This window comes from Cygnus olor, chromosome 1, assembly GCF_009769625.2.
Source record: "Cygnus olor isolate bCygOlo1 chromosome 1, bCygOlo1.pri.v2, whole genome shotgun sequence".
Classification (NCBI taxonomy): Eukaryota; Metazoa; Chordata; class Aves; order Anseriformes; family Anatidae; genus Cygnus; species Cygnus olor.
This window is the reverse complement of record NC_049169.1, coordinates 79,902,195-79,927,446: the sequence shown is the minus strand read 5'-3', so window position 1 is coordinate 79,927,446 and position 25,252 is coordinate 79,902,195. Positions and strand designations below refer to the sequence as shown.

Sequence of the window (25,252 nt, the reverse complement as noted above, 5' to 3'; positions counted from 1 at the left end):
AAAATCATATTAAGTACCACCTGTGATGACACACTAATGGTTAGAAAAGCATTAAGAAAAAAATATAGCTATTTGATACAAGCTGACATGTACTTCATCCCTTCATAGGCTTGTGCATCCCCAAGCACACCTGGAAATATGAGGTCACTGCTGCTAAATGATAACTATCGTTGCCAGCCAAAGCATAAAAGGTAAGTTAAAACCAGAAACAAGTCAAGCATCTCCCATGCTTCTTTACTTTACTAAACCAAGTTTATTTACTTCAAGTCTTTTGAAATGTAATATATGTAGTTTTCTAAAATTGCTGTTTTGATACTATAACCTTCAAAGCAGATCTGTGTATTAGGAATCTGACAGCAGGAGCCATATGAGGGAACTACAACCACAGGAAGCATTTTCATTAGGGAAGAAAAAAAAAGTGGGGGGGGGGCGGGGGGGGGGCAGGGGGGAAGAGTTTTCCATTTGTTTACAAATTCTTCAGAAATACTATTTTGAGGGTGGAACTTTCCATGTTTCATCTCTTCTGAAAATGATTTGTCATCAATCTGTGGAAACTATTTAACATGAATGCAAAATGCCTTAAATTATGAAAATTGTGTGACTAATTGGTGAGCATGAAGTTTCTGTATTGATTTGATACCCAGGTGATTATGCATGATAAAAATATTAAGTGGATTTGCCATTTACTGTGTTAGTGTTAGAACAGAGCCATCTTTGCAATGTAATGACCGCATTGAAAATCAAGTAGTTTATAAAGGGCTCAAACATATGATTTTTTTTATTTTTTAAGGAAGTACTCTAAAAGAAGACAGGCAGATATAATGTGTATTCCAGTGCAAAATATACTGGGAAATGACAATTAAATCTCATATAAAAGACAATAATGCACAATAAGCATATTAGCTTCTGAGTTCTGTACGAACAAATGCTCATTTAACAAACTTTAAACCACACACAAAAGGCAAGAGTTTCACAGAAGACGTTCATAAAAGCATAGTATTGATACAAATTTTTTTTTGTTTGTTTCAAGCTTTCATTGTCTTTATAATGCTTGGAAAGAATGAGAACAGTTGTGAAATAACAATATACAAATTGCCAGTGCATAAAGAATTCAGATGGCTATGCTCTCTAAAAGATGATGAACACAAAAAGCTTGATTCAGATTCATACTACAGTTCTTCTGTACCTCCAGGATAAAGTGTAAGAAATAGTCTACTTTAGAGACCATTTTGGAGAAGAATGGTCTGAAATAGCTTTAATATTAATGAGAATTAGGTTGGTACTTTTTGAAGTAGAATGTGAATGTATCAATTTTTTATTGTGATATTATGTCAATGCAAACATTTTCTGTACAAATCTCAGCAAAACAATCTGAAAAAAGAGACAGTGTGATTAATCCATATCTTTTAAAAATAAATATATACAATATTTACATTTGAGACAGTTCCAGAAATTAACATCCAGGTTATGTACCACTACATGAAACAATTATCTATTATCATAAAAAATGCATTTGCTGTACAAATATATATATAAATATGTATGTATAAACTTTTTCAGTGAAATGTCTGTGGATTCATTGAAAAGAAAAGCATGAGATATTCATATTATCAGCTAAGATTTAGCTCTCAGGTGTCCACACATGTAGCAGTCTAGAGCATCATACATCAGACAGAAGTAGATTTTCAGTGTTGAGAGCATTTTGTGTTCTGCTTTTGTGCCACCATACCAGCAAATCAACTTCACTTATCTGTTTGCCTTTTCTGAGCATCTGCAGAAATACAGCTTAACAGAATCAGTTTGACTCAGTGATTGTTATTGACTGCACCATGTCAGACAGGGTTTCTGCGTCTACTTCTTCTTTACCATTATCTGAATTTTCTGATGAGATGTAACAGCCAGAATCTCTTGGGCAGTCATTTAACTGTGATTTGTCAAAACTGGGCTGAGGGCTTAAGCTCCGCATCTCCTGACCCCCCTCACTTGTCTGCTGTTCAACTAGAGAGAACAAAATAAGAAAAAAAATGTCAAAATAAGTACTCTGTGAAAGAGTTTGAGACAGCAATGTGGCTGATCTTGAGAAACTGTAGAAAAAGAGTAGGTAATATAAACATGGCTTGATCAATATCTTCTGTCTATCAGAATCAGAAACCTCAGCATCAAAGAACTAAAAATATGATGACATGAGCATCTAAGTTGCTGTTGAGGTTGGCATTGATCCCGTACTATGTTGCTCAGAGATGAATGCCTGAGACTTTGGCCTCATCCTTCAGACTGTACACAGGTGCACCAGTCACCATGCATGGTCACCATGCCCACAATAGAGTAAGTAGCCTTTCCCCTCCCACACACATGCATTCCCGATCCTGCTCATGCAACATCCTAGTTAACCATGCAGCATACTGTGCCTTGTTTATAATACATGAATGACAGGTGCTGTGTCTTTTGAATGTAATTCCCACCATTTCACCTACTCTGTGTATTGCATGGCAAGATATAATTGGCTGGTCTTTAGAAGTGCTCAGCCTAAAGATATGGCAATCAGATTTCCTAAAGCACTTGATTTTTCAGTGGGAGTGGCTGGCTGATGGAAACTTCCTAAACTTAGCTTGGTAGCCAAAAGGATATTTTCCAAAACACAAAGGCCTCAGAGAAAGCTTAGATGCTTAATTCTTGCTATGTTTTTTGAACACCGTTTCAAAACTAAGTAGAAGCAGAAAATCTTGCAAATAATGTGTCCTTGTTTAGCTTGCTGCATAACTAATCTGTTCAAACTCAAAAATCTGCAGGCCAGGAAGAGTATCGGCAGACCTCTCAACAGAGCTCAACAAGCTGGTGTGTTGCAGACAGGATATACCTGTATATCATGAATCTAATGTATCCTGTGGTTAAAGTTCATGTTTGTATTTTCTGGCTGTAAAATACATGATGTTTACTCACAGTAAATTTCTTCAGAAAACAAGGTTTAAATCTAAAATCTCTTTCTGTCATTCTCTTTCTTTTCCTATTGCTCTCCAGTAACTGTGTTTTTACTTCAAACTGTGGCTTACTTTCCAAAGTATGAGGAACAGATCCTACAGGAATAAAAGGTTTTACCTCAGATTTTAATCCTCTGAAAAATGGTACCTTTTTGCTTTTGCAAAGAAAGTTCCCGTATTTCACCTGACTTGTTGCTCCATGGCTAAATAGTTCGCTTTGACTCTTTGGTCAGATTTAAGTTGTCTCAGTCCAAATACAGGCAGTATGGAAGTCCTAGTTCATGAAGGATTTCATCCTTCTTGGAAATCTAGATCTAGTTTAGTTCCAGGGTAGCAGCATGGAATTATAAAATTTCCAGAAGGAAAATTTCTACAGACATTTGTTTCAGCTATTAGACATTATAAACTTTTGCAACATGAGAAAGATTTTCACTTTTTTTTGTTTTGTTTTGCATGACAGAGGGCACCTTTCAGAGGATTTAATTGATATCTGTAACTGTTTGATCTCCTCTCACCTTACAGAATGTAGTTTGCTATGTCAAATGTTATCTCTGTAGGGAAAATATTTGATTGGGTAGGGTCCAATTGATTTCTGATATAAGTCAGTAAGGAATTACAAAAGGAATTACAGCAGAGAAGGTATTACTGCTGCTATTAGTAGCAACAGAAGTAGTTTAGCCCAAACAACGGCAGATGCCCCAGTAAAGCCCTGTCTAAACTGTGTCATTAGCTTCTCGCACCCATCCCGCCAGTGCCAAGAGGACCCAGGTGACCCTTGGTCGCTGTGGGCTGACAGAGCCCAGCTGGCGGCTGCATGCAGACCTCCTCAGCGGCAGCAGGCTGGGCTCCCCTTCCCTCTGCTGTAATCCCCGACCAGCCCTAATGCCACTCGCTGGGACTTTTATCAGCTTCTGGGGCATCAACTGCTTCCCGGGCAAGCAGTGACCTGAAAAGTGTTAATCCTGTTTACATTTTCAAGGTCAAAGAGGAATCTCTATCCACTTTGCTTGTTTTACAGCGGGAAAGAAGACCAAGTAACTAGTGGATTAAAAAAAAAAAGAAAAAAACTGCTTCTGTTAGTATTACAGTAGTGCTCTGTTAATGGTTGTGGTAGCTTAAGCTAGTTCCTATGTGAAAAACATCTTATACTATTTTGTAGCAGTGTCTTTCCCTTGTGTGTTCCAGGGACAGAGACACAAGCAAGCATGGAACTGAGATTATTTTTTTTTTCAGTCTGAATTTAGATCAGTTTTAGGAGAATAACAAATTTCTATTTAGGAAACAGAAATGTAAAACTTCTGTCTCCTCACTAGAAGATTTTTTTTGTTGTTACATTGAAAACTGAAAAACAATAATGCTCAGGTGTTTGGGAAAGTGAACATATATTTTCTATTTTTTGTTCAAAACAGAAAAAGTTGAAGAAAAAAATCATATTTAAGAAGAAAATACTGAAATCAATCAAGTTATTTTTCTCTTTTTTATGAGCAACTTAAATATTATGCAGTATCTACTAAACCACTTAAACAGGATATTGAGTATTATAAATAAGCATAGCATACAGCTTTAGATGTTCTAAAAAAAACAACTACTTTTTTTTGGTTTGTTTTTTAAAATTTCTTTTAGCTTTTGGTTTTCGCATTCAGTTCTACTTAGTTCCTTCTTCTAACAAATACATGTTCAATTTCCCCATTAGTAAAGGTAAGTTTACTGTCTTAATCTTTTGGACATCAGAAGAAAGATACAATGCACAGGAAACATGAATTGATAAAAATTAAACTGCCATTAAATGTTGCAGAATCATCGGAAACTACTATCTTATCAACAAATGGAAGTTCTATTATTTTTCTACAGCAAAGCAGTTTCATATAAGATACATAGCTTTCAGTCACTGTTGTCTATGGTATGGCCAGAGGGTCCAAAATATGGATCATTTTGACAGATATTCTAATACTACTTTAGACTGTAGTATTATATGCAGACGACTGAATAAAATGTTAGGCTTTCAGACTTGATAATGGATATGTGATGCATATGTATCTTCCTCATGATTTAGATCTTGGAAGTGAACATTTTTTATTCAATGACATAAATGTTCATAACACAGGCAGAGATAGATCTTTTTTTTCTTTCACTAGCGTTCCCCCTCTTTTTAATCAGTTTAAAGTCCTGATTAGGAAAGCACTTTAAGCTTACGTTTAAAGCAATTCCACTCAAGAATGTATTGAGGTCACGCTGACTCCAGTGTCATTATGTTCAGATGAGTGGTTGAAGCTTAGATTTTGTCTTATGAAAGAAAAAAAAAAAAGGTCAACCCAACAGCAAGCCGTACTTCATGAGCATGCCCTCAAGTCTGCCTTCATGAGATTTTCCCAGGAGGTGAAATGGGCTAGGAGCGCGATGCTTTAGGCTGAGTCACTTGTGTGCTTTCCTGGAAGGTGATGCAGTGCAGCACAACTGAACAAGTAACTAGAATGATGTGCATCTTCAAAACTGATGTTAGACCTAGCCAGGTGTGAAGGAGGTCAACCTATCAACCTGGAGTGCCTGTACCCATTAGACCACTTAACTGTTAAGATGAAACAAAAACTCATAGTGCAACAAACCAGAAAGGATCATTGTAAAGCAGTAAATAGTGATACTTCTTGAAAAAGAACGACCCAAAGTGGGTCTGTATACCTGCAATACTTCAGAGAATCAAAGGAGTAAATCTTTAGTGGATATTTACAGACACATAAGGTGAAAAATAGCACTCGATGAGTCAATGACATAGCTTCTGCTTTCAATAGCAGAGGTTGCATTGACATCAGTTGGGCCTTCTCTTCCCACTGGCAAAGATTCTCCAGCACTCAGAGTAAAATACAAGTGGGAGAGATACTGAACAGGTATGAGAGAAGAGTTTATGCTGAAAACAGAAATAAGCTTATTTTTCTCTAAAATCAGAAAGCAAACAGATGTGTCTGAAAAAAGTGAAAAATACTAATATTCATGCAAGGGAGAGCTTCCTGGAATATGGGAATATTACATACAGGTCAAAGGGTTGCAGCTACCACAGTGAAGGAGGGGAGATCATCTTTCTGCACCATTTGACCTTTACACGATATTGTGTAATTCCACGGATTTAAAGGGACAGCCCTGTGTAAGTAGAACTCTTGATGCTAGGTCTTCATGTAAGGAATACAACTAAGAACTGAAAACTGTATCATCAGCTATTTTGCTGTCCAAATAAAATAAATAAGAAACAAACCTTATGTGATGCTGGCAGTGGGATTTAGAGTATGATCTGGCACTTAGATACAAAGAACATGCTAAGGAAGTGGATTTGGGGAGATAAGGGTAAGATAATTATCCCCAAGATTGCACATGTGTACCTTTTTTTTTTTTTTTCCCCCTATACATGAACTCTATGCACATATTCAAAGTCTAATTCTTCTTTCACTCTAAATAGTTTCAGACTAATATAACCTACTGGACTTCAGGAATGAACCTCTTGACTTCCATCACCTAAATGAGAAGACAATCAAGCCTATTTCACACACCCACAAATGTGTGTCCTGGGAAGCAGTCATGAAAGAAGTTGCAAACTTCTTTTATTACTTTATTCATTAACCATTCAGCAACTGCTTCACTTTAAAAATAGCATCCTACAAAAGCACAGACATCCATCTCCTGTCTAGAAGCCATCTGGGAGAAGAATGGAAAGCTATTAAGAAATACTTTATGAAAATGGGCTTTTTTTCTTTTTTTTTTTTTTTCCCTCCGTAGACATGAATTCATGGAAACCAATCATTTTTTTCCCCAAATATATAGGTCTGATCAACTTACAGTAAATCTAAAAAGATATTTGTGGAGGGTGGAGAAGGTCATGAAGTGCTTCAAAGACCTTGCAGTTTTAGAATAGTATTGCTACATAAAGCACTTGAAGATGGTGAATTTGGGCCTTGACTCACAGGAAAGGTAGAAAGAATATAGCACAGTAACATGAAGGAAAAAATTTTAAAAAACAAAATAAAACAAAACAAAACACTATTCGGTAGCATTTCCTAAATAAAACTCAGTTTTTAATTCCTGATGTGAGATACGTAAAATCTTTGCTCTTAAATTCATTGAGGTCTAAATCAAATGTAAGATGAAAATATTCTTACTGCCAAAAATCATACATTTTGGGTGGCTTTGAGAAGTATATAATGTGGAAACTATTGCTGTGAGTCCTTTTGTTACAAAATTCAATAGCTGTTTGCTTATTCTGCAACATGAATTATATAGTCTCAGGTATGTGGCATGAAGAAACCACCTAGTGTAATGCAAAATAGATGTCAGGGAAAAAAAAAAAAAAAAGGAAGAAGAAATGAAAAGCCCTCTAAAAACATCTGGACATTTAGCAATATCAGGTATTGCATTAAAGAAATATAAAATCATGTTTTATCATTACATTTATAGCAGAATCAAGTAAAATGAGGCTACATTCCAGGATACTTGGCTTTTATGAATAGTATTAGAGTCACAAACACTCAGAAACCCTTGCATTTCAGCTCTGGAGCATATCTTCATGGATGAGACTCCATTCATTAATCAAACACATGCTTTGTGGAAACATGGATCTAATGCAAATACACGGAACTATTCCAATCTGTGTGAGAAAGATGGGATTAGAATAGTAAATGTGATCTATGGTTTTATTATTATTATTTTCTCTCACGAAGCTTATAAAGAGAATGAACTTTTACCTGGTAGAATGCTAAACTTCTATCTAGAACACTTTTGGCCAGTAAACAGATTACCTTGTAACTGTGGGTAATTATGCTGCTCACTTCTAAACAATGCAGAAAATCAATTTTAATTAAGAAATCATTTATGCTGGACTCAGTCATGCTCATTTAGGAAAAAAAAATATTGACCTAGGAAAGTTCACTTGAGATGCAGAATTCACTTTCACAATAGCACTCAGCTCTTTCAACCCAATTTTCCAATTGGGTTGACAGAATCACAAAGAGGTCAAATGATTTGGACAAGGTCAGACACATGCTGAGCTTATGCCCAAACTTGACTCCCCATCTTTCATTATAGCTACTTAACAGATGACTTCTATCAATTTTAGTCTTTAATATCTTCCTTTTCAGAGCAGGTTGTTAAATTTTGTTCTGTCACTACTGGTCATGTGATAAGCACCATCAAACTTTGACAACCAGATGAGGGAAGGATTTGATTCAGTCCTTATTCAAGAGACCATGCTTATTTATATAACCAAGACCTTATTTATTTGTGTTTTATCTTAAAATATACAGGAGTCTTATGACACCCAGACTGAAATGAATGCTTATAACTGGGATGGCATTTAAAGATGTCTTAGTTTTGGTCCCTGTGAGTATTCATAATTTCTGGTAAAACTATTTTATTGAATTTGGATACTCTAAAGATTGTTTATACCTATCTCAAGTGAATGTGAAACAAATATTCATTTCATCTCTTGATCAAAAATCGTCACTGATTTTGAAGCATGGGCCACTCTATAAGATCTAATGTTATTTTCTCCAGAACCATTATAACAATTTAAAGTGTTAAACTGCCATACAGACATAATCAGGGTTACCGTTTTACCTGGAGAGAAGTGACTTAATCCCATGCTGCTAACCGGGAAGAACCCTATTTAGGTAGTTAAGGTGAATTTTCCAATATTCAGTGTATGGGACATGTCCTTCACAGATTTGCTTCTTGCAAAGGTTTATGTAGAAGATAAAGTTATTAACACATCTTCAGAAAATGAAAACCTTGTTGTTATCTTCTAAAAATATTACGCGTCTTCTTGCTATGCTTTTTGCTATGTAAGAAGCATAAATAGTAAACCATATCCTCAATGTCCCAGAATAGTTTGACACTTGCATAGCCTGATGAAAACCATTATGTTTTGGTTTTGTTTTTCACCCTGATGCAGAGCTCTGTAAAACTACAATCTATCATTTTTCATTAATGTTTTTTTCTTGTTAAATATCGATATAGAAAAACATATGCAATAAAAGGTGCAGAACGTGTGGCAAGGCTAATTACCTGGAAATATACGCAAAGATACATGTACACAATTCATGGGAAAACTAAGGAAATGAATGCATTTTCATATGATTTCTAGCTGGATACCTGCAACACAATTCTTGGAAAATGTAACCTTTTCTTTCCCAGATTCATTCTTTCAATCACTACCTCTATATAGACAGCACTTCAAGAGTCCTTTTCTAGCCCCTCATCTCAAAAAGTACTGATAAGAAAGAAGTACTGGTCCTGCTGGGCAAAGAAAGCCTTTTAAATGTTTCTCCAATGTGTTTGCAAGAAACTTACATTTCAGTGATGCTGACTAAGAGAACAGGAAACACTGTGCATTGAAATGGGTTTCAGAAAAAAACAAATGTAGAGTGAAATACAAGGAAACAAAAGGGTGGATTAGAGAACATCTGCAGGGAAAGTTGAATGGATGAGACATTCTTAGAAACTAATGTACAGAATTCATGTAAAGAAAGATTAGGACATATGTGTCCCTGCAGGTATGTGCATATGTATGTACATGTGCTGGAGTGACAAATGGAGAGCCACCTATGCTGAGGAGAGAAAAACTGGACAGCTGACAAGACCTGATATTAAAATAAAACAGGAAGGCAGAGATACCTGTTCTTCCAGGTATCCTTTTTTTTTTCTCTTTTAGATGCTTCTCAATTGAGAATACACATCTGATGAAGTAACTGGTCAGGATAGGGGTGAATTTGCACAAATATTAGTGGAGAAGAAAACATCTTTTTTTTTTTTTTCTATTTTTTTTTCCTTTTTTTTTTTCTGAGTATCTAATTAAGTAGATGCTTAGCTGAAGTTTCTCAGAACTTGACCTAAATTCTTGTTGTAGCTCTCATTGTAGCTCTATTTTTTTTTAGTACTTGACTACTTTTTAGCTTTATTTTTTTAAGTACTAGCCCAGAGTTTGGGAAGTTTAATTTTCTGCTCTTGCACAGACCTTGTGACTTTTGGCAAGTCATTTAACCTCTCTTGGGGTTGGTTTTACAATCATAAAAAGGGTTGCTCTCAAGCAATAGTTGCTATCAATGTCTAGTTTAGGACCTATCAACAGGAAATCTTAAATCATTCATGTTTTACAAGTATAGTAATCATGTACATGTCTAGAAATGATGTACAGTTAGCCGTCTGGACAAATTAAGAAACCACCAAACTCAATGTTTCATGTTTAAAAGAAAAATCATTAAACAGATCAATGTGGGGATCACTATTTCTTTAAATGTCTTTCTTCAGTTAAAATGTTCACATGACTGTCAGAGCTTAAACACTTACTGTCATAGTCCTGTAGATTTTCAATTGCTGATAACAATCTCGTCCTGTCTTCTGCGTTTGAAATATTCAATTCAATCAGGTGGCTCTCCTGTAGATCCTTTAAGTCTTCTAGAGTTTCATAGCCATTTAGCAAGAGCGTTGAGGCGTATTCCTATGAAAAGAAATTTGCAAATCTCTCATGTAAACAAGCACTATTTTTTAGTAGAGGAATACGAACAATTTCTCCTTTACTTTTTCATCAGGTTGAATGGACTCCACTTTTCAGTCTGATGATCCTGCCTTTTGTACAAAACTAGAGACTGAGAATGAGAGAGGTAGAGATATCTTGAGGTCATCTTGGCCAGCCCAGCACCTGTGGCTGAGTTGCCTGCCAGAGCTTGGCAACAAATTGGGTCAGGATAGAGGTCTGTCAAAAATGATTTAATCTACTGACCTTCTGGACTTTCACGGGTCACCCAATAGAGTGCCTTCCATACTGGGTCCAGGAAAGCCTCTGATGTAGGGTGTGCTCTGCCTTGGCACAGAAAGAGCCCTCAGATAAAAATGTGAGTGTGAGAAGCTGAGGGAGCCCTCAGCCATGCTGTGTCACACATGGTCCCCCTTCAGCTGTATGTCAACACAATATGAAACTCTACATCTCTCCAGGATAAGGAGTGCTTGCATCAGCACAAAAAGCAATAACAGCTAATAAAAATATTACATGTAAATCACGACCTAAGTATGCTTTTAAACTCAGTCGGGAACTAGGGATCCAGAGAGGGAGAAGCACAACATGAGCACAGGGCAAAAAGAATACTGTTCCCAAAGATCATGCAAAATTAGAAACCTAAATTCTGAATGTTGGCACTTGGGTCACATTGCAGTCCTGTCCCTGAGATTTCCACATACTCACACACCTCCTGCCCAAAGGCACACAGTTACAGGCAAGTTACTTGACAAGTCATCACTGTGCCTCTCTGCATGGAGCCTTTTGGCCTAACCAAATCTTGTGGTAAAATGCAGTTGTATAAACCACTGACATCAGATAAGAAACAGACATTAAACTTATTTGTGTTACTGACTTCAAAACTGCTGAAACCTGCCATTCTACAACTGCCTGTAAATTACATCAAAACCCAAGTGCACTGAAATTAGAGATTTCAAACACAACAGGGAAATGTTTGCTGACCTGCAGATGGACACATTCCAAGAGTTCTTGCAACGTTTTAGGCTTGGTCCTTTTGCTTCCTCTGTGAGCCTTTATCTTTTTGGGTGCAGCGTCTTCTTCCAAAATAATATCCACATAAATGAACTTGAAGTTTCCTACTTTGTTGTTCAGCATGCCTGTCCATATGCCCATGGGGGTTTTACAGATGATATCTATAATATCTCCTTTCTATAAAATAAATAATAAAAAAAAAGCACATCTGGTTTGTGATATGTGGATTTTCCTCTATGCACCAAAACCAGCACAGAATCTTAACCAGTCAGTGTGAAGTAACTTTTTAAAATGACCTAGATTTAGCTCCTTCGCTTTTATAAAATCCCAGAAAAATGCAGTCACAGAAAATGGAGCTAGACCTTATCTCCAAAGCTCTGTGAAGGAGAGGTGAGCATAAGCAGCACCTTTCAACTTCTAGTGCTCCACTTGGACCCTGAAAGGGCATAGGGTTTCACCCTGCTAGCAACTTTTGCAATGGATACTGGGCATAGCTTCGGCAAAAAGCAAGAGAGCACTGTGAGGTTATTTTCCATATACACGCTTTACACAGCTTCTCACCTGGCTCCTTCACTTTAAGCCACTTACACAATAATCTTATTACCCATCATCCCAGAGGTCTTCAAAAACTAATAGCTGAGCTAGATGAAAGGTGAACTCTTACCCATTTTACAGTAAGAAACACTGGCTACATTTCTCAAAGGCAATAAAGAACATTTAACTCCCTTAATATCTTCCTGTCAGTCCTTCCCAAAGGACTGTCAAATTCTCCCATTATTATTAACCCTATTGACTGGGAAAATAGTAGAAACACCTTAGCAGAGAGAACTAAAAGCTTCAGTTCTCCACACTTGTGTGTGTACTCACAAAGGCAAGTGCAAAAAAAAAAAAACAACAAGTGACAACACAGCAACTTCAAGGAGGCTTGTTGATAACGGTGCTCTCACCAAGCTGTGGGAACTGATGTCTCAGCTCAGTACAACAGTCATTCTGAGTAATTCTGGTAGCAAAAAAGTCATACCTTCTATGCAGCTTGCACCCATGACATTAAAATTGAGTCCTCTCCTCTGGTGAGATACTATAGAACTTACAAAACCACTGGAAGTCTTTAAAGAGTTCTACAACAAATCCCTACATACACAATTTGTCATTCTGTTACAAAACAGAAAAATTAAACTCAGTTTGTTAAAATATCTTATAACAACTCTGAGATTTTTAAATGTTTTCTGATCTGGTCAAGAAAATGCAAGTAAACCTGTCACCCTAGTTTGGTTAAAACCCAAGTATGAAATTCACTGTGTTTAGATAACCTGATTTCATTAGAATATGAAGCTTAGAGCTATGAGCATGTTTGAAATGGGAACTAAACAAACATTTGTTTAAAGCTCTATAAGCATATATATTATTCTACACACTTATGGAGGGCTCAGGAACTTTAGATATGGATGCACATCAGGATTAGGTAGCTCTAAGGCAGGCTGCAGTTTTAATTCAGATTCAGGGCACTGAAATTTATTGTGGTATTCTTAGGGGTTTTCAAACCTAAGTATTAGTTTTTAATTGTAAAATACACCACCTTAGCAACTTTAAAAGTAACCTAGGTGCGCCAGCAGAAATTTGCCATTTCATTACCTGATAAACTGTTTTGAAAGAAATACCCTAGGTGTGTGTAGAAGTGGAGGGCAAGTGTTGAAAACTGCAAATACTTGTGAGCAATTGCTGTAATACAGGCCTGAGAGGAAAGGAAGGAGACTGCAGGGAGATACATATGAGGATTTTGACAAGAAGAGGCTGTGAAAAAAATAAAAAGATGAGGCATGTATACAATCTGGATAGGAAGGTGTTTACAGAGAGGGAAAAGGAAGATTTTCTTTTAGAGAAGAGATAACATAACAGATGCAAGTAGTCTGGAGAATGATGATATTGATTGTATCTGTGCATGGATGGAGAAGAAAAGGGCTGGACCTTTTTAGTAATGTTGAACTGGTGCCATGTCTGGAGCTTCTTTTTCTCACTCCCACAGCATGGACACCCCTGCCATGATGCCAGAGCCAGAGGAAATTCATAGTTCAAAAGTGTGAGTAAATAAAGGCCTAATGGAAAAGTGAGCTGTTTCCATTAAAGACAATGAGTGCCAACAAGATTTTGACACAACCTAGCTGGGGAGGGAGCTTCATGCCCCATGAGACTCTAGATTTTCTTACTTCAGATCTCCTAGGGAAGCAACACGCGTTTTACTGTGAGGAATTATTGTACTGTACTCCACACTGATGAGGTACCTCCCTGGAGGCCTATGCCTTAAAAAGCCTTTAGCAGCAGCTGACTTAGCAGCATTGTCTGAACTAAGTCATTACAGAAGCACTGCAAAAACAGATCTGTATTGCTTTTAGAGTGATGCATGTGCTTAACAGTTAAAAATATTGTAGCAAGTACATTCTTCACATCTAAAACATGCCTCCAGTGGTCTTACTGGAAAAGAAGAAATCCTGATGGTTTTCTTACCTTAATTTTCAGGGAGTCAGTGTCATAAGGACTTGGTGTGAAGTCGGTGTGCACTTTGGCTCGACCACAGAATGGCCCACTGTAAGGGACTTCATCATCAAACCGGAGGCTATCCCTGTTGCTTGTTCCATCAGAGCAGCTGGTCACCCCACCTTAAAGAGATTCAAGTGGAAGCTGAGATCTCCTGCACCTAGGGCCCAGGCATTCAGTTCTGCACAGCAGCAGAGAGGAAGGCGTTCAAAAGCACGGAATTAAGAAAGAGCATACCCCACATGGTTTTGACACATTGCAGGAAAAATACATTCAAGAAAAAGCATACTACAACAGACTGAAGAAAATAGGTTGGAGATCTTTCATTAACATCTTCCCTACAATAATCTTTTTCTGGTGATGATACTAATAGACTACACATTTTACTTACAGACTTTTTTGAAATATTACCTCTGCAGATTAATAACATGTACTCTGAAAGTGCAATTTAGAGAATTAATTTTGCTGAACTTCTCCTGTTTATTCAGAGAAATGAAAACAAGTACTGTAGAAGTTATTTTATTTCATTACAGAGCTAGCTAAAACATCAAAAGAACCTGCATTGCAGAGCAAAATTTTAATCTTATCAACATTTCTGCCTGTCATTTTATCCAAGTTGAGCAATAAAATATCAGCAGAGCAATTCAAGCAAATTTGAGCAAGCTCTGCAATATCGCATCCAAATATGTTTTTAGATAAGAGCAGCAGTGTGTTGGAAGTAAACTCCCATATATAGTTTTCACAAATCACATCACAGAAAATGACCATAAAAATGTTTTTTTGTTTGTTTGTTTGTTTTTGTTTTTGTTTTTGTTTTGAGGTGATTGCTTAAGTGCACGGCTCCATCTCAGGGCCAGATAAACAACTAAGTGGAAACAGCCAGGACCCCAGTTCAAGACCCCACTTATGGCTCACGTAACGTCTGCAGTGATGGCACAGCAATATCGTCATGGACGGCTGTGACCTGCTGCCCAGGGGCTGTCCACAGCAGAGCAATTGAAGATATGTGGAGGTGAACTCCACCTCTCATCAGAGATTCGTTCATCCTCCAGTTGAGAATACTCCGTTGGGTGTGGGGGTTCAGTGGGATTTCAGAGAAGTAGACTGCATCTCTGCATCATGATCTGAAGCTGCCAGGTCAGGCTCCCGTCACCTGTCATCTCAGACAGACATCTCACATTGTCTGTCTCACATCCACAGAGTGAAAAATGAACTCACAGCCACTATCCGCAGAGAGGATGCTTGTGTGGTTGCACCCAGGAACTGCAACTCTGTGGGTGCCAGCACCCCAGCAGTGCTACCCCCCCAGAAACATTCATGGTGTATGTACCAACATCATTCACTGTAATCCATGTTGTTGTTGTTGTTGTTAGTGTTATTATATTTTTACTTTTAATATCTCCACTCTTAAAAACACTCAGCTTATTTCAGGCATACCTTAGCTGCCACCCATTTGATCAGATTATATTTTTGTCTGCCAGACTGAAGAGCAGTCTACTACCACATTTTTGATCACCAGCTCTGATACCTCAGACTTAAGCAATAACAACATTGAACCAGGGACTGAATAAGAAGTATGGATATCTTGTACTTACTAGATGAGCTCTGACCACTGTTCAGACTGTAGAGACTTTCCATAGAGTCACTGGCTTTTATGGAGCCCTTCTCAGTGTGTATTCCACCACCAGGATCACTGTCATCTTTTTCTTCTTCATTCTTTAAAAGAAAAATCAGATGTTAACCACCCTAAGATTTATTTTAGTCAAACTTTTTTTTTTTTCTTTTTCATTTTCAGTCATCATTGCACTTGGAGATTTATTCATAACTACATTTTATTAAGAACCACTCCAAGAGAGAAGGCATTTTAGGAGCTGATGACTAGTACTAAGGATACCCAATCCCAACACTATGATCTTGGAGAAATCACTTATCTCCTCTGTGCCCCACTCACTTAATTTCACTTCTTCTCAAGTGATTCTCCATCTCAGAAGACTGCAATATATTACAACAGAACAAAGGCTTATAATGAGAAATTTGTAGGTAGCCAAATAAGATGTTTTTTTTCTGATTGTCTGAGGAAGAAATATAAACTTTAATTCTGAAAGCTCATGGTGAAGGCCTTGCTGACACATCTATGTTTTGTACTGAGCCTCTGAAAATCATGGGCACTTAGAGGTATGTTGGCACACAAGCAAGGGCATTCCAGAGACGGCTTGCACATGTACAGCATCAATATGTTTTAGCACCATACTCACTACCTTGCTTAACCTACACATTGGCCTCAGAATCCCATGCATTGCAGAATTAACAGATGCATTTTTCTCTCACAAAATCTAATGGTGTATGAAATCTGCTCGAGGGCAGGAAGGCTCTGCAGGAGGATCTGGATAGGCTGGAGCGATGGGCTGAGATCAACTGTATGAAGTTCAACAAGGCCAAGTGCCGGGTCCTGCACCTGGGACGCAACAACCCCAAGCAGAGTTACAGGCTGGGAGATGAGTGGTTGGAAAGCTGCCTGGCCGAGAAGGACCTGGGAGTATTGGTTGATAGTCGGCTGAATATGAGCCAGCAGTGTGCTCAGGTGGCCAAGAAGGCCAACAGCATCCTGGCCTGTATAAGAAGCAGTGTGGCCAGCAGGTCTAGGGAAGTGATTGTGCCCCTGTACTCGGCTCTGGTGAGGCCGCACCTTGAGTACTGTGTTCAGTTTTGGGCCCCTCGCTACAGGAAGGACATGGACGTGCTCGAGCGAGTCCAGAGAAGGGCGACCAAGCTGGTGAGGGGTCTGGAGAACAAGTCTTACGAGGAGCGGCTGAGGGAGCTGGGCTTGTTCAGCCTGGAGAAGAGGAGGCTCAGGGGAGACCTTATCGCTCTCTACAGTTACCTTAAAGGAGGCTGTAGTGAGGTGGGGATTGGTCTGTTCTCCCACGTGCCTGGTGACAGGACGAGGGGGAATGGGCGAAAGTTGCGACAGGGGAGTTTTAGGTTGGATGTTAGGAAGTACTTCTTTACCGAAAGGGTTATTAAGCATTGGAACGGGCTGCCCAGGGAGGTGGTGGAGTCACCATCCCTGGAGGTCTTTAAAAGACGTTTAGATGTAGAGCTTAGCGATATGGTTTAGTGGAGTGCTTAGTGTTAGGTCGGAGGTTGGACTCGATGATCTTGAGGTCTCTTCCAACCTAGAAATCTGTGTCTGTGTCTGTGTCTGAAATCTGTTCCTGGAATTTACGACATTAAATCACACCTCAGAAATCACAGCTTACACACTTAACAAATTCAAAATAAGAAGGCCTGTATTTCAGTCACCGGTAAGTTAGGGATGATGTAACAACTAAGTGAAATAATGTTGAGCTCTCAAAAGAAGGAATTTCTTCAGCAGATTGCATCACATTTTCAACGTGCGTACTACCCTCTTGTATTTAGGATGTTACATCACATTTGCGGAAATGTTAATCATCCATCAGGTCACTGATGAAGTCAAGTGAATATGACACTGCATGTACGGAGACCCATACAGGTACATAGAAGGCATAACACTGAAATGAAAGACTATATTGGTTTTCAGCAAGGACAGAGCTTGTTACACCAATCATCGGTATAAGCCATAGATTAATCAGTGGACCAATATCATTGGTCATCATCTACTGCAGGTATGAAGATCACACTATATGTGAGTCCAGCCAGGTAATTCATTGAATTTCTGTCATGTGAATAGTTTCTGTAAATGTGCAGAAGGTAAATGTTGAAATGAGTTTTCTTTCTCATAGTATAAAATTCATGGATTGCAACTTGCTGAATTTTAGCAAAAAATAGAAATTAAGGTAACAAATTAGGAATTCTTGTCTTTGACCTCCAAAACTGTTAAACTTTTTATTTATTTTAATTTAATTTAATTTAATTTTATTTTATTTTATTTTATTTTATTTTATTTTATTTTATTTTATTTTTTCTAGTTGGGAAGTTTCATGTTTATTTTTCCTAGTTATTTGATGTTGATACATGTATGAGATAAGATGCAGACCACCTAGATTTTTTAGGGATCCTTTTTCCTTATGTGTTTTAAAATTTGGAACTCAGTGACACAAGATACTGAGGAAACAGGGTTTACAGTGTGTAAAACAGATTATATGTTTTTTATATTTAATAAAGATAGCTTCACATAGTAGATAAGAGAAAAGCAGATAAAGCATATGAGTTGTCATGCTGTAGGACGCTGGCTGAACTCTACAAAATGGACTTTGGAAAAAAATCTTGTATTCAAAGACAAATTCTCCAAATGAAGCGTTTTGTACAGGCTGAGTATCAGACTGATGACCGGGTTCATCCAATACTCCCCTATGTTCACATCAAGAGATGTTTTGTGATACTTATACAAATTCTCCTTGATGACAAAGCAAAATTCGATGACGTAAAACTTCTAGGTCTAACTTGAGCCCTTACTGTGTGATGCTGTACTTGTTTATGTGCATGTGTGTGTACATTAGCATGCACAGGAAAGAAAGCATACATAGTAGAAGTTGTTTTAACTCAGTACGTTTAACCATGTTTTCATAGAATCTCGTAACTGATAGATGCTTGAAACAAGAACAGGAAAAAATGTACATAACGTTACTTCATATGCATTATCACCAAATACAAGATTCTTAAGCCGTGTTTACCATCTCCTCAGAGAGTGCCTTGATGTACTTTTTGCCCATCTTTTTCTTCATGGTAAGGGAAATGGCTCTCATCTTCTTACCCAGGCTTCTTCCATTACTTGCTGCTTTGGTTTGTACTGCATCTCCAACATCACTTACAGTCTCCAGTTCAGACACCTGATTTGAAATAAAAATGTAAGAAAGAACTCACCAAGAAAATATAATTTGGTACAGAGGAATGAGAATTACAGAATAATATTAAGGACACCAATGCAGTTAGGATGACAAAAGTTAGTCACAGCCATTTTCCTGGCAAATAGTATACCTAAAGAGGTTTGCAGCACACCCCTGCACTGCAAATGACAGAAAAAAAAAATATATAAAATATATATCTTTCTGGAATTGTTGTTTCCCTCTGTTAATTGTCTTTAATCCAAACAAGAATTGAGGGGATTTATACAGGTTGCTTGAAAACAAAAATGACACATCTGCAGTCTGCATACATGTGTTGGTTACTTCGGGAACACACCAAAATGAAGTGCACTTTTGTCTTTTTTGAAAACTTGCTTCTAATCTTCACACCAAAGTAAGAAAGTTTCAGCGTGATTCTGTTGTTCATTTTGGCAAAAACTCAATCATCCAGACAGATCCAGGTACATAAGACAGGTTCTCACCAGTGTAGAATTTATACAAGAGTTACCCAATGTTTTTTGCACAACTGTTATGGGAAAGAGATTTGAAGAAAGTAAAAATTTGTGTGATACAAACCTCAGCTGAATCATCTGTCTTTGATACTGAGTGATGTCTGAAACGGTCAAAGCTTCCAAAACTACTTGTGCGCTGTAAAGAAAGAGAAGACAAACCTGGAATCACTGATGGTGGTTTTATTTATTTATTTATTTATTTATTTTCTGTTTTGAAGACTTAAATACAGCTGTCAAGTCACTGATTTATGTTAAAAATTCCTTCCAAGTCATTGGACTGAGAACTGCTATACCCAGTGGAAACAAACGAGGAGGTGACTATATGGAAAACAAGTATTACTGTACTGCTGGAAACAGAAAAATCAATAAGAGAAACAATACTGCTTCAAATACAAATTAGATAAAGGGTATGATTCGAGTTCTTTACATCAGTTTCACATAAATATACACAGATATCTGTGAGTTACTTCTGGGTTAGATTGCTGTCTGTGAGCTTAGAAATAAAAAGCTATTTCCATAAGTATTATGTGAGCCATAGAGCTGGTTATGGTCATGGAAGCTTTTCAACTTTTATAGTTTACTTTCATGGCTGTGGAAACTGTTCAGGCTTCTTTACCAACAGGAATAGTCAAGAGCCACTGTGTAGTGTGAATGCATTTTGTCCAAAATGTGTATGTTGTGGAGGAGTAACAGAATAATCAGGCAGGCCCCACAGTTTTGTTGATGACAAGTCAGAGACGCCTTTAAATTTGCTCCTAGTATCAGCCAGAATTTGGACATTTATCAACTATACAGAGTCCTTAAGGGCTTGTTTTTACATCTGCACCAGTACTCAATGCTAAGTCTGGAATAAATCCTTTTTTTTAAAACTCTTTACTCTTACATACAAAACGAATGTATTTTAATGCAGTGTCAGATTTCTTGAGTGGGCTTACTATTATACACAATGCAATATCATCTCAGTTTATTTCTAAGTGCTCAAAATTCCTCCTGGAGGAAAAGAAAAATCAACATTGAACTAAATAGCAAACCACGAACTGTTTGCACATCTTGAATGATTTAACAAGTGATTTCAGACTACCTGGTTACAGACTGTTCTGGATTTATTCATCCATTTACTTTGCCTACATGATTTCAACCAAACTGATTCCTTGCTCCATTGCCTACATTCCCCCCAGCCACACGAGCCCTCTTTTCCTCTTCCCCTGGTTTCTAACATGCCTGTCGTGCCCCCTTCCCCTGGCATCTCCAGCTACCTCTTTTCACTGTTATCCAGGAAACCTGCAAGCCTGAAAAGGACCTGCTAGCCCCTTGCATTGCTCTACCATTTCAACTTTCACATCTTCTCTACCAGGTAAGGTAGCTTGAGAGGATACTGAGGTGGATCATCCATTGGGCAAGAAAAGAGGAGGAGAAAAAGACTTGTTTAATAGCTGATCCAATTGCCTGCGTTTGTGTTGCAGACATGCTTAATGCTGGTATAAACCTGCTTCCAGTGAAGCTAAGGGGAAATCTCTCCACAAATGTAAAAGGAGCAGAAAGACACAAACACTGAGTGCTTTAGGAAATGCTGCCCTTACTTTGCCTGTCCTCCAGGTCCCTATCCAGATGACTGGGTTAGTAATGCTGTTGAAGTGACGTGCTCTGAAATGCTGGAAGACCACAGACCTTTTTGAGCTGACACCTAAGTAAAAATTTCAGCTTCTGGGGACTTGCTGAGTGCTGATACAATACTGTGCCTGCTCTGCCCCTCTGCCCACAGTCACCAAGATGCTGTTCACTGCTCTGTCTCCTTACACTCTCCTTTCCTGGCAGTAGTTAGTCCTGTGAGAGACTCAGCAGTAATGCTGCCATACTCCTGACGCAGTACAGGGTGACAAGTTGATATTCAGTCTTCACAGCTGTGGTCTGGTCTTAAGGAAGGAGTTCATCAAAATGATACCAGCTATGATGAGCACACACACACCTCCCCTGAGTATTTCCATCTGGGAAGGACCCCATGTTATTCTGTCCCTGCTCATAAATCACAAGGTTACTACACGTATTAGCTTCTTTATCTCTTACACACAGTCACTTTTAAACTAAAAATAGTTTGCAGAGGGGAAAAAAATAAGACAAAGAAAAGCAACGAGAAGCCACGTGAAAATACTTTGTCTTAAGTCTCTATTTCTGAAGAAGAAAATTTGCCTCTCCTGGAACAGAACTGAAAACAAAAACTCCCCACTGTTTCATTTCCCTGTTTTTCCACCCACACTTATTTATTAACAACCCCCCGCATCCCCAGATAAATAAATAAATAATTTGGACATAGCAGTGGGAGAGCCCTGAGTACAACCAGATAGAAGAAAGTGTGCCCACATTTTGGGTCAGTGTTTTAACCATTGCAGCTTGAGAGGAAAAGAAATAACACTTTTTTTTTTTTTTTTTTTAACTAACATTTCTAGGCCTATGTAACCTGAAATATATTTCCAGCCAAAGGTTATTTGAAGAAGCTGACCCAGATTTGTGAATATTTTTGGACAAGTAAAATGACATTTACTATTCACTGAGGTGAAAAAAAGAAAAAAAAGGAAAAAAAAAAGAAAAACTGCACCTCTGCTCTTAATTGATTGTAATCTCACAGAAAATCTCTGTTGGGTAAACATTGTGATTTATTTGTTTGTTTTTACCCTGTGAAGTTGAAAAGGACCATTTAGACTGTACATTTTAATTTTATCTAAAATTCCTGTATATAAATTTGGTATTAACTAGATGGACAATATCCTGTGACAAGAGGTTAGCTCAATAGTATGATATAAAAACACAGCCCTAAGGATTATGGTTCTATTAGACAGGATTAACAACTTTCACTGGCTTGTCAACCCAGCCAAATATGCCCTGAAGCATGGAGCGAGAGGCTGGGAATCACAGCAGTATTGGGAAGGTATAAAATAGTCTCACACAGTGATCTCTAAACATACACTGACCTTTCTGTTGCATTCAATCACTTGAAGATGTCTAGTAGGAATAACTGTATATTAAAGTGCAGATGTGCTGCAAATACTTTAAAAGGAACAAGAGCAAAAACATTGTTTATTGTTGGTCTTACCTATAAACAGCTTGAGCACAGGGAAATCAGTTATTTTTTTTTGACCCTTGAAACAACCCTATATCCTACGTGGGCAGAAGCCTTGGGCTATTTTGTAGTATACTTCAGTGTTGTTTCATCCCTATTAAATATTAATAAGGGTTAGAGGATGATTTCCACTCTTCTAGATAATGGTCTTGTTGCACTAAAGTGAGTGAGAGTACTAAATAGGGCTGCTTCAGCACTTCTCTATACTAACTTTTTCCATTAAGTAATCAATAGCTACCACCTTTTAAAAATGTATTCAACCCCATTATACTGATAACAAAAGGCAGATTTAGGAGCTATGGGCTGCAGGGGAGCAGGACGATGACTTTCAGTAGTTTTAGTCACTGCATTAGTGTCAGGGAACACCTACTCTGTGAAGATAACGCCAGGCCTTTTTTTTTTTTCCAGCTGAGGGGAAGCTTTTAAAGTAAATGCAAAGCTGCTAGGAGAAAATACGCTATTGACTTTTGATACCAGTGTTCAGCATCCTATAAGATTAAGTGATTTTGCTGGCTGGATTCATGGAAGAGCTACCAATGGATACGTTAAGCAAATATTAATTTGCTCAATAAAATCTAATGGAGGCATGGGCAGGGACCTGGGGAGAACACTTATTTTTCCACATAATGACCTATCAAATAATTTCTACAAGTCAATGCACTAATTTTCATCCTTTCCCCTCTGGTATACCTAATTAGCATAATGGAAAATGTCACAGACATTTCGATATTTTAAATCCTTCTTCAATCTTTTTCTTATCTTCAGTTCCCTGAAATTTGGGAACTTTATTTAATCATTTTTGAGGGGTAAACAGCATCTAATCACTGTTTATTTTAATTTGCACAGTCTGCAGTTTGTGATCTGGTTTGTCTGTAAATAGACTATCATTTTCCCCTGAAAAGGGTATGGTATACAAATAGAAAAACAACAGCAAAAAGAGGTGTTGCAAAACATGTCTTTCTGTTATAAAACACCCTTCCATTGTAGAGGATATCATCAGAAAAGTCAGGCAGCTCTTATGATAAACTAGTCAGAGCTTCTCCGTCTCTAAGGACAAACTTTGAGCCAAAACTAACAGCAGTCATCCTGCTAAACAATCATTCTGGGTGCTATTCATCTCATGTCTTCCTTTGGACAATTTAGACTGCTCAGAGATCTCTATCCCTGCTGTGAGAAATTCTGGCTCATTACATTTTACTTCAAGTCCTATTCAAAACAGAATTTCAGTCCAGCATGATGCAATGGCTTTGTACTGACCCTTTTGCTCAAGTAAATCTCTTCAAATTCCTCCATGCATTTTCATTTTTAGCTTCCATTCAACCTTAGACTACCCAGATCATGTAAGCTGTGCAAGGGCAAATGGAGTCACTGAGTAACAAAAAGGGAGCTCAGTGTGTTGCCCAATTTACTCTCCTGCCTTATACACCTGTATTCTTCCCTCTCTGCTCAGAAGAAGCCACAGCAGCTCCCAAGAGGACAGTCTGTGCTTACTGCTTTGCTCAATGGTGATAAGTGGAGCCCAGGATCTGATTCATTTCACCTGTTCTCAGCTGGTCCCAGTCCCTTCAGAATCAGGATACTCTACTGGGAATGAAATAACAAACTACCAAAGTGGGGATGAATATAACCACTCTGCTAGCTTATCTTACTTCTTGCACAGATAGTCAAAGAAAATTCTCTCCTACTTTCCCAGAAGGCAAGATAGTAAATTTTAGCTTTTGGGATTTTCTGTGTAAAACAACAACAACAAAACCCCCTCTCACTTCCGTATAAAGAATGAGTATTTGCATACATGATTCAGTAACTCTTAAAAGTGTAACAAAGAAGTAAAAAAAAAAGAAAGGACATCACAACCTCCCTACCTCAGGGATTTTTCCTATTTACACATTATTTACACATATAGAACATCTGACCACTAACCAAGCTATTAATATAACTTTATTGCCCACCGAAACATGGCCTAAACCTTGTACTTCGACAGTCAAAAGCAATAAAAAAGATACAGCTTGTTCTTCCTAACTCAAATAGGGCAATCTACTGAAATGGCATTTTTAACTGGCTTAAAAATGACTCTGTAAAAGACTCTGGTAGTTAGCATGGCCAGCTATTCGTGGTCTGCATGGAGGTGGGGAGTGAGGAGAGCAGGGTGGGCTTTGAGCAAGGCTCCTGCCTTGAAGCTTCAGAGCAAGCACCCTAATTTTAACAGCAAAAAATAACTAGAAACTTAAAGCTGTGTGAAATAACGAGTCAGTCGTACTTAACACTCCCCCAGGTCAACAAACGTCACTCGTGGAAGTAAATGCTAAGCAGCCCTGTTATAAATGCCCCTGGCTGGCACCAGCCTCGGCCTCCGCAGCCCAAGCCGACGGTGACACACAGCAGGCAGTGCGGCCAGGGACCTGACCCAAGGACACCCAGTGCAGGGCAGAGAGCCAGGGGCCACTGCCATTACAGCAGGGTGCAGGGCTCCACAAGGTGGGGGCCCATTTCTGCAAGCCATCCTTGGGAAGAGGCAGGCCACATAGGAAGTCTGAGCAAAAAAAAAGGTGATTTCACCTGGCAAAAATAAAAATGCATCGTGCTGGTGAAGAAAGTTTGTGAGGAAAGAAGTAAGAAGGCAATTTAAGAAAGGTTTTTAGTAGCACCTACAATATCTTTTCTGCAGCCGAGTTCTGCAAAATGTACAAGGGGGGATGGGAGGGGATACAACTCCTCTTTCTTTGAATTCTCATTTACCACTGCAGAACTTGGATCCTTGCAATCAGTGT

General features: G+C 38.2%; 1 protein-coding gene across 1 annotated transcript in view; it reads right to left on the bottom strand.

The window, feature by feature from the left end:
- Positions 1-241: 241 nt before the first annotated feature.
- The window catches only part of SAMSN1 (SAM domain, SH3 domain and nuclear localization signals 1), a 37,339-nt gene continuing 12,328 nt past the window's right edge, over positions 242-25,252 (bottom strand). Inside the window, exons 2-8 of the mRNA XM_040566270.1 lie at positions 19,434-19,505; positions 18,687-18,842; positions 15,627-15,747; positions 14,002-14,153; positions 11,470-11,676; positions 10,302-10,452; positions 242-1,998 (exon numbers count right to left, since the gene is read on the bottom strand). Of these exons, the coding sequence (XP_040422204.1) occupies positions 1,796-1,998; positions 10,302-10,452; positions 11,470-11,676; positions 14,002-14,153; positions 15,627-15,747; positions 18,687-18,842; positions 19,434-19,505 (1,062 nt within the window). The 3' untranslated portion in view covers positions 242-1,795. The remainder of the gene's footprint in view (positions 1,999-10,301; positions 10,453-11,469; positions 11,677-14,001; positions 14,154-15,626; positions 15,748-18,686; positions 18,843-19,433; positions 19,506-25,252) is intronic.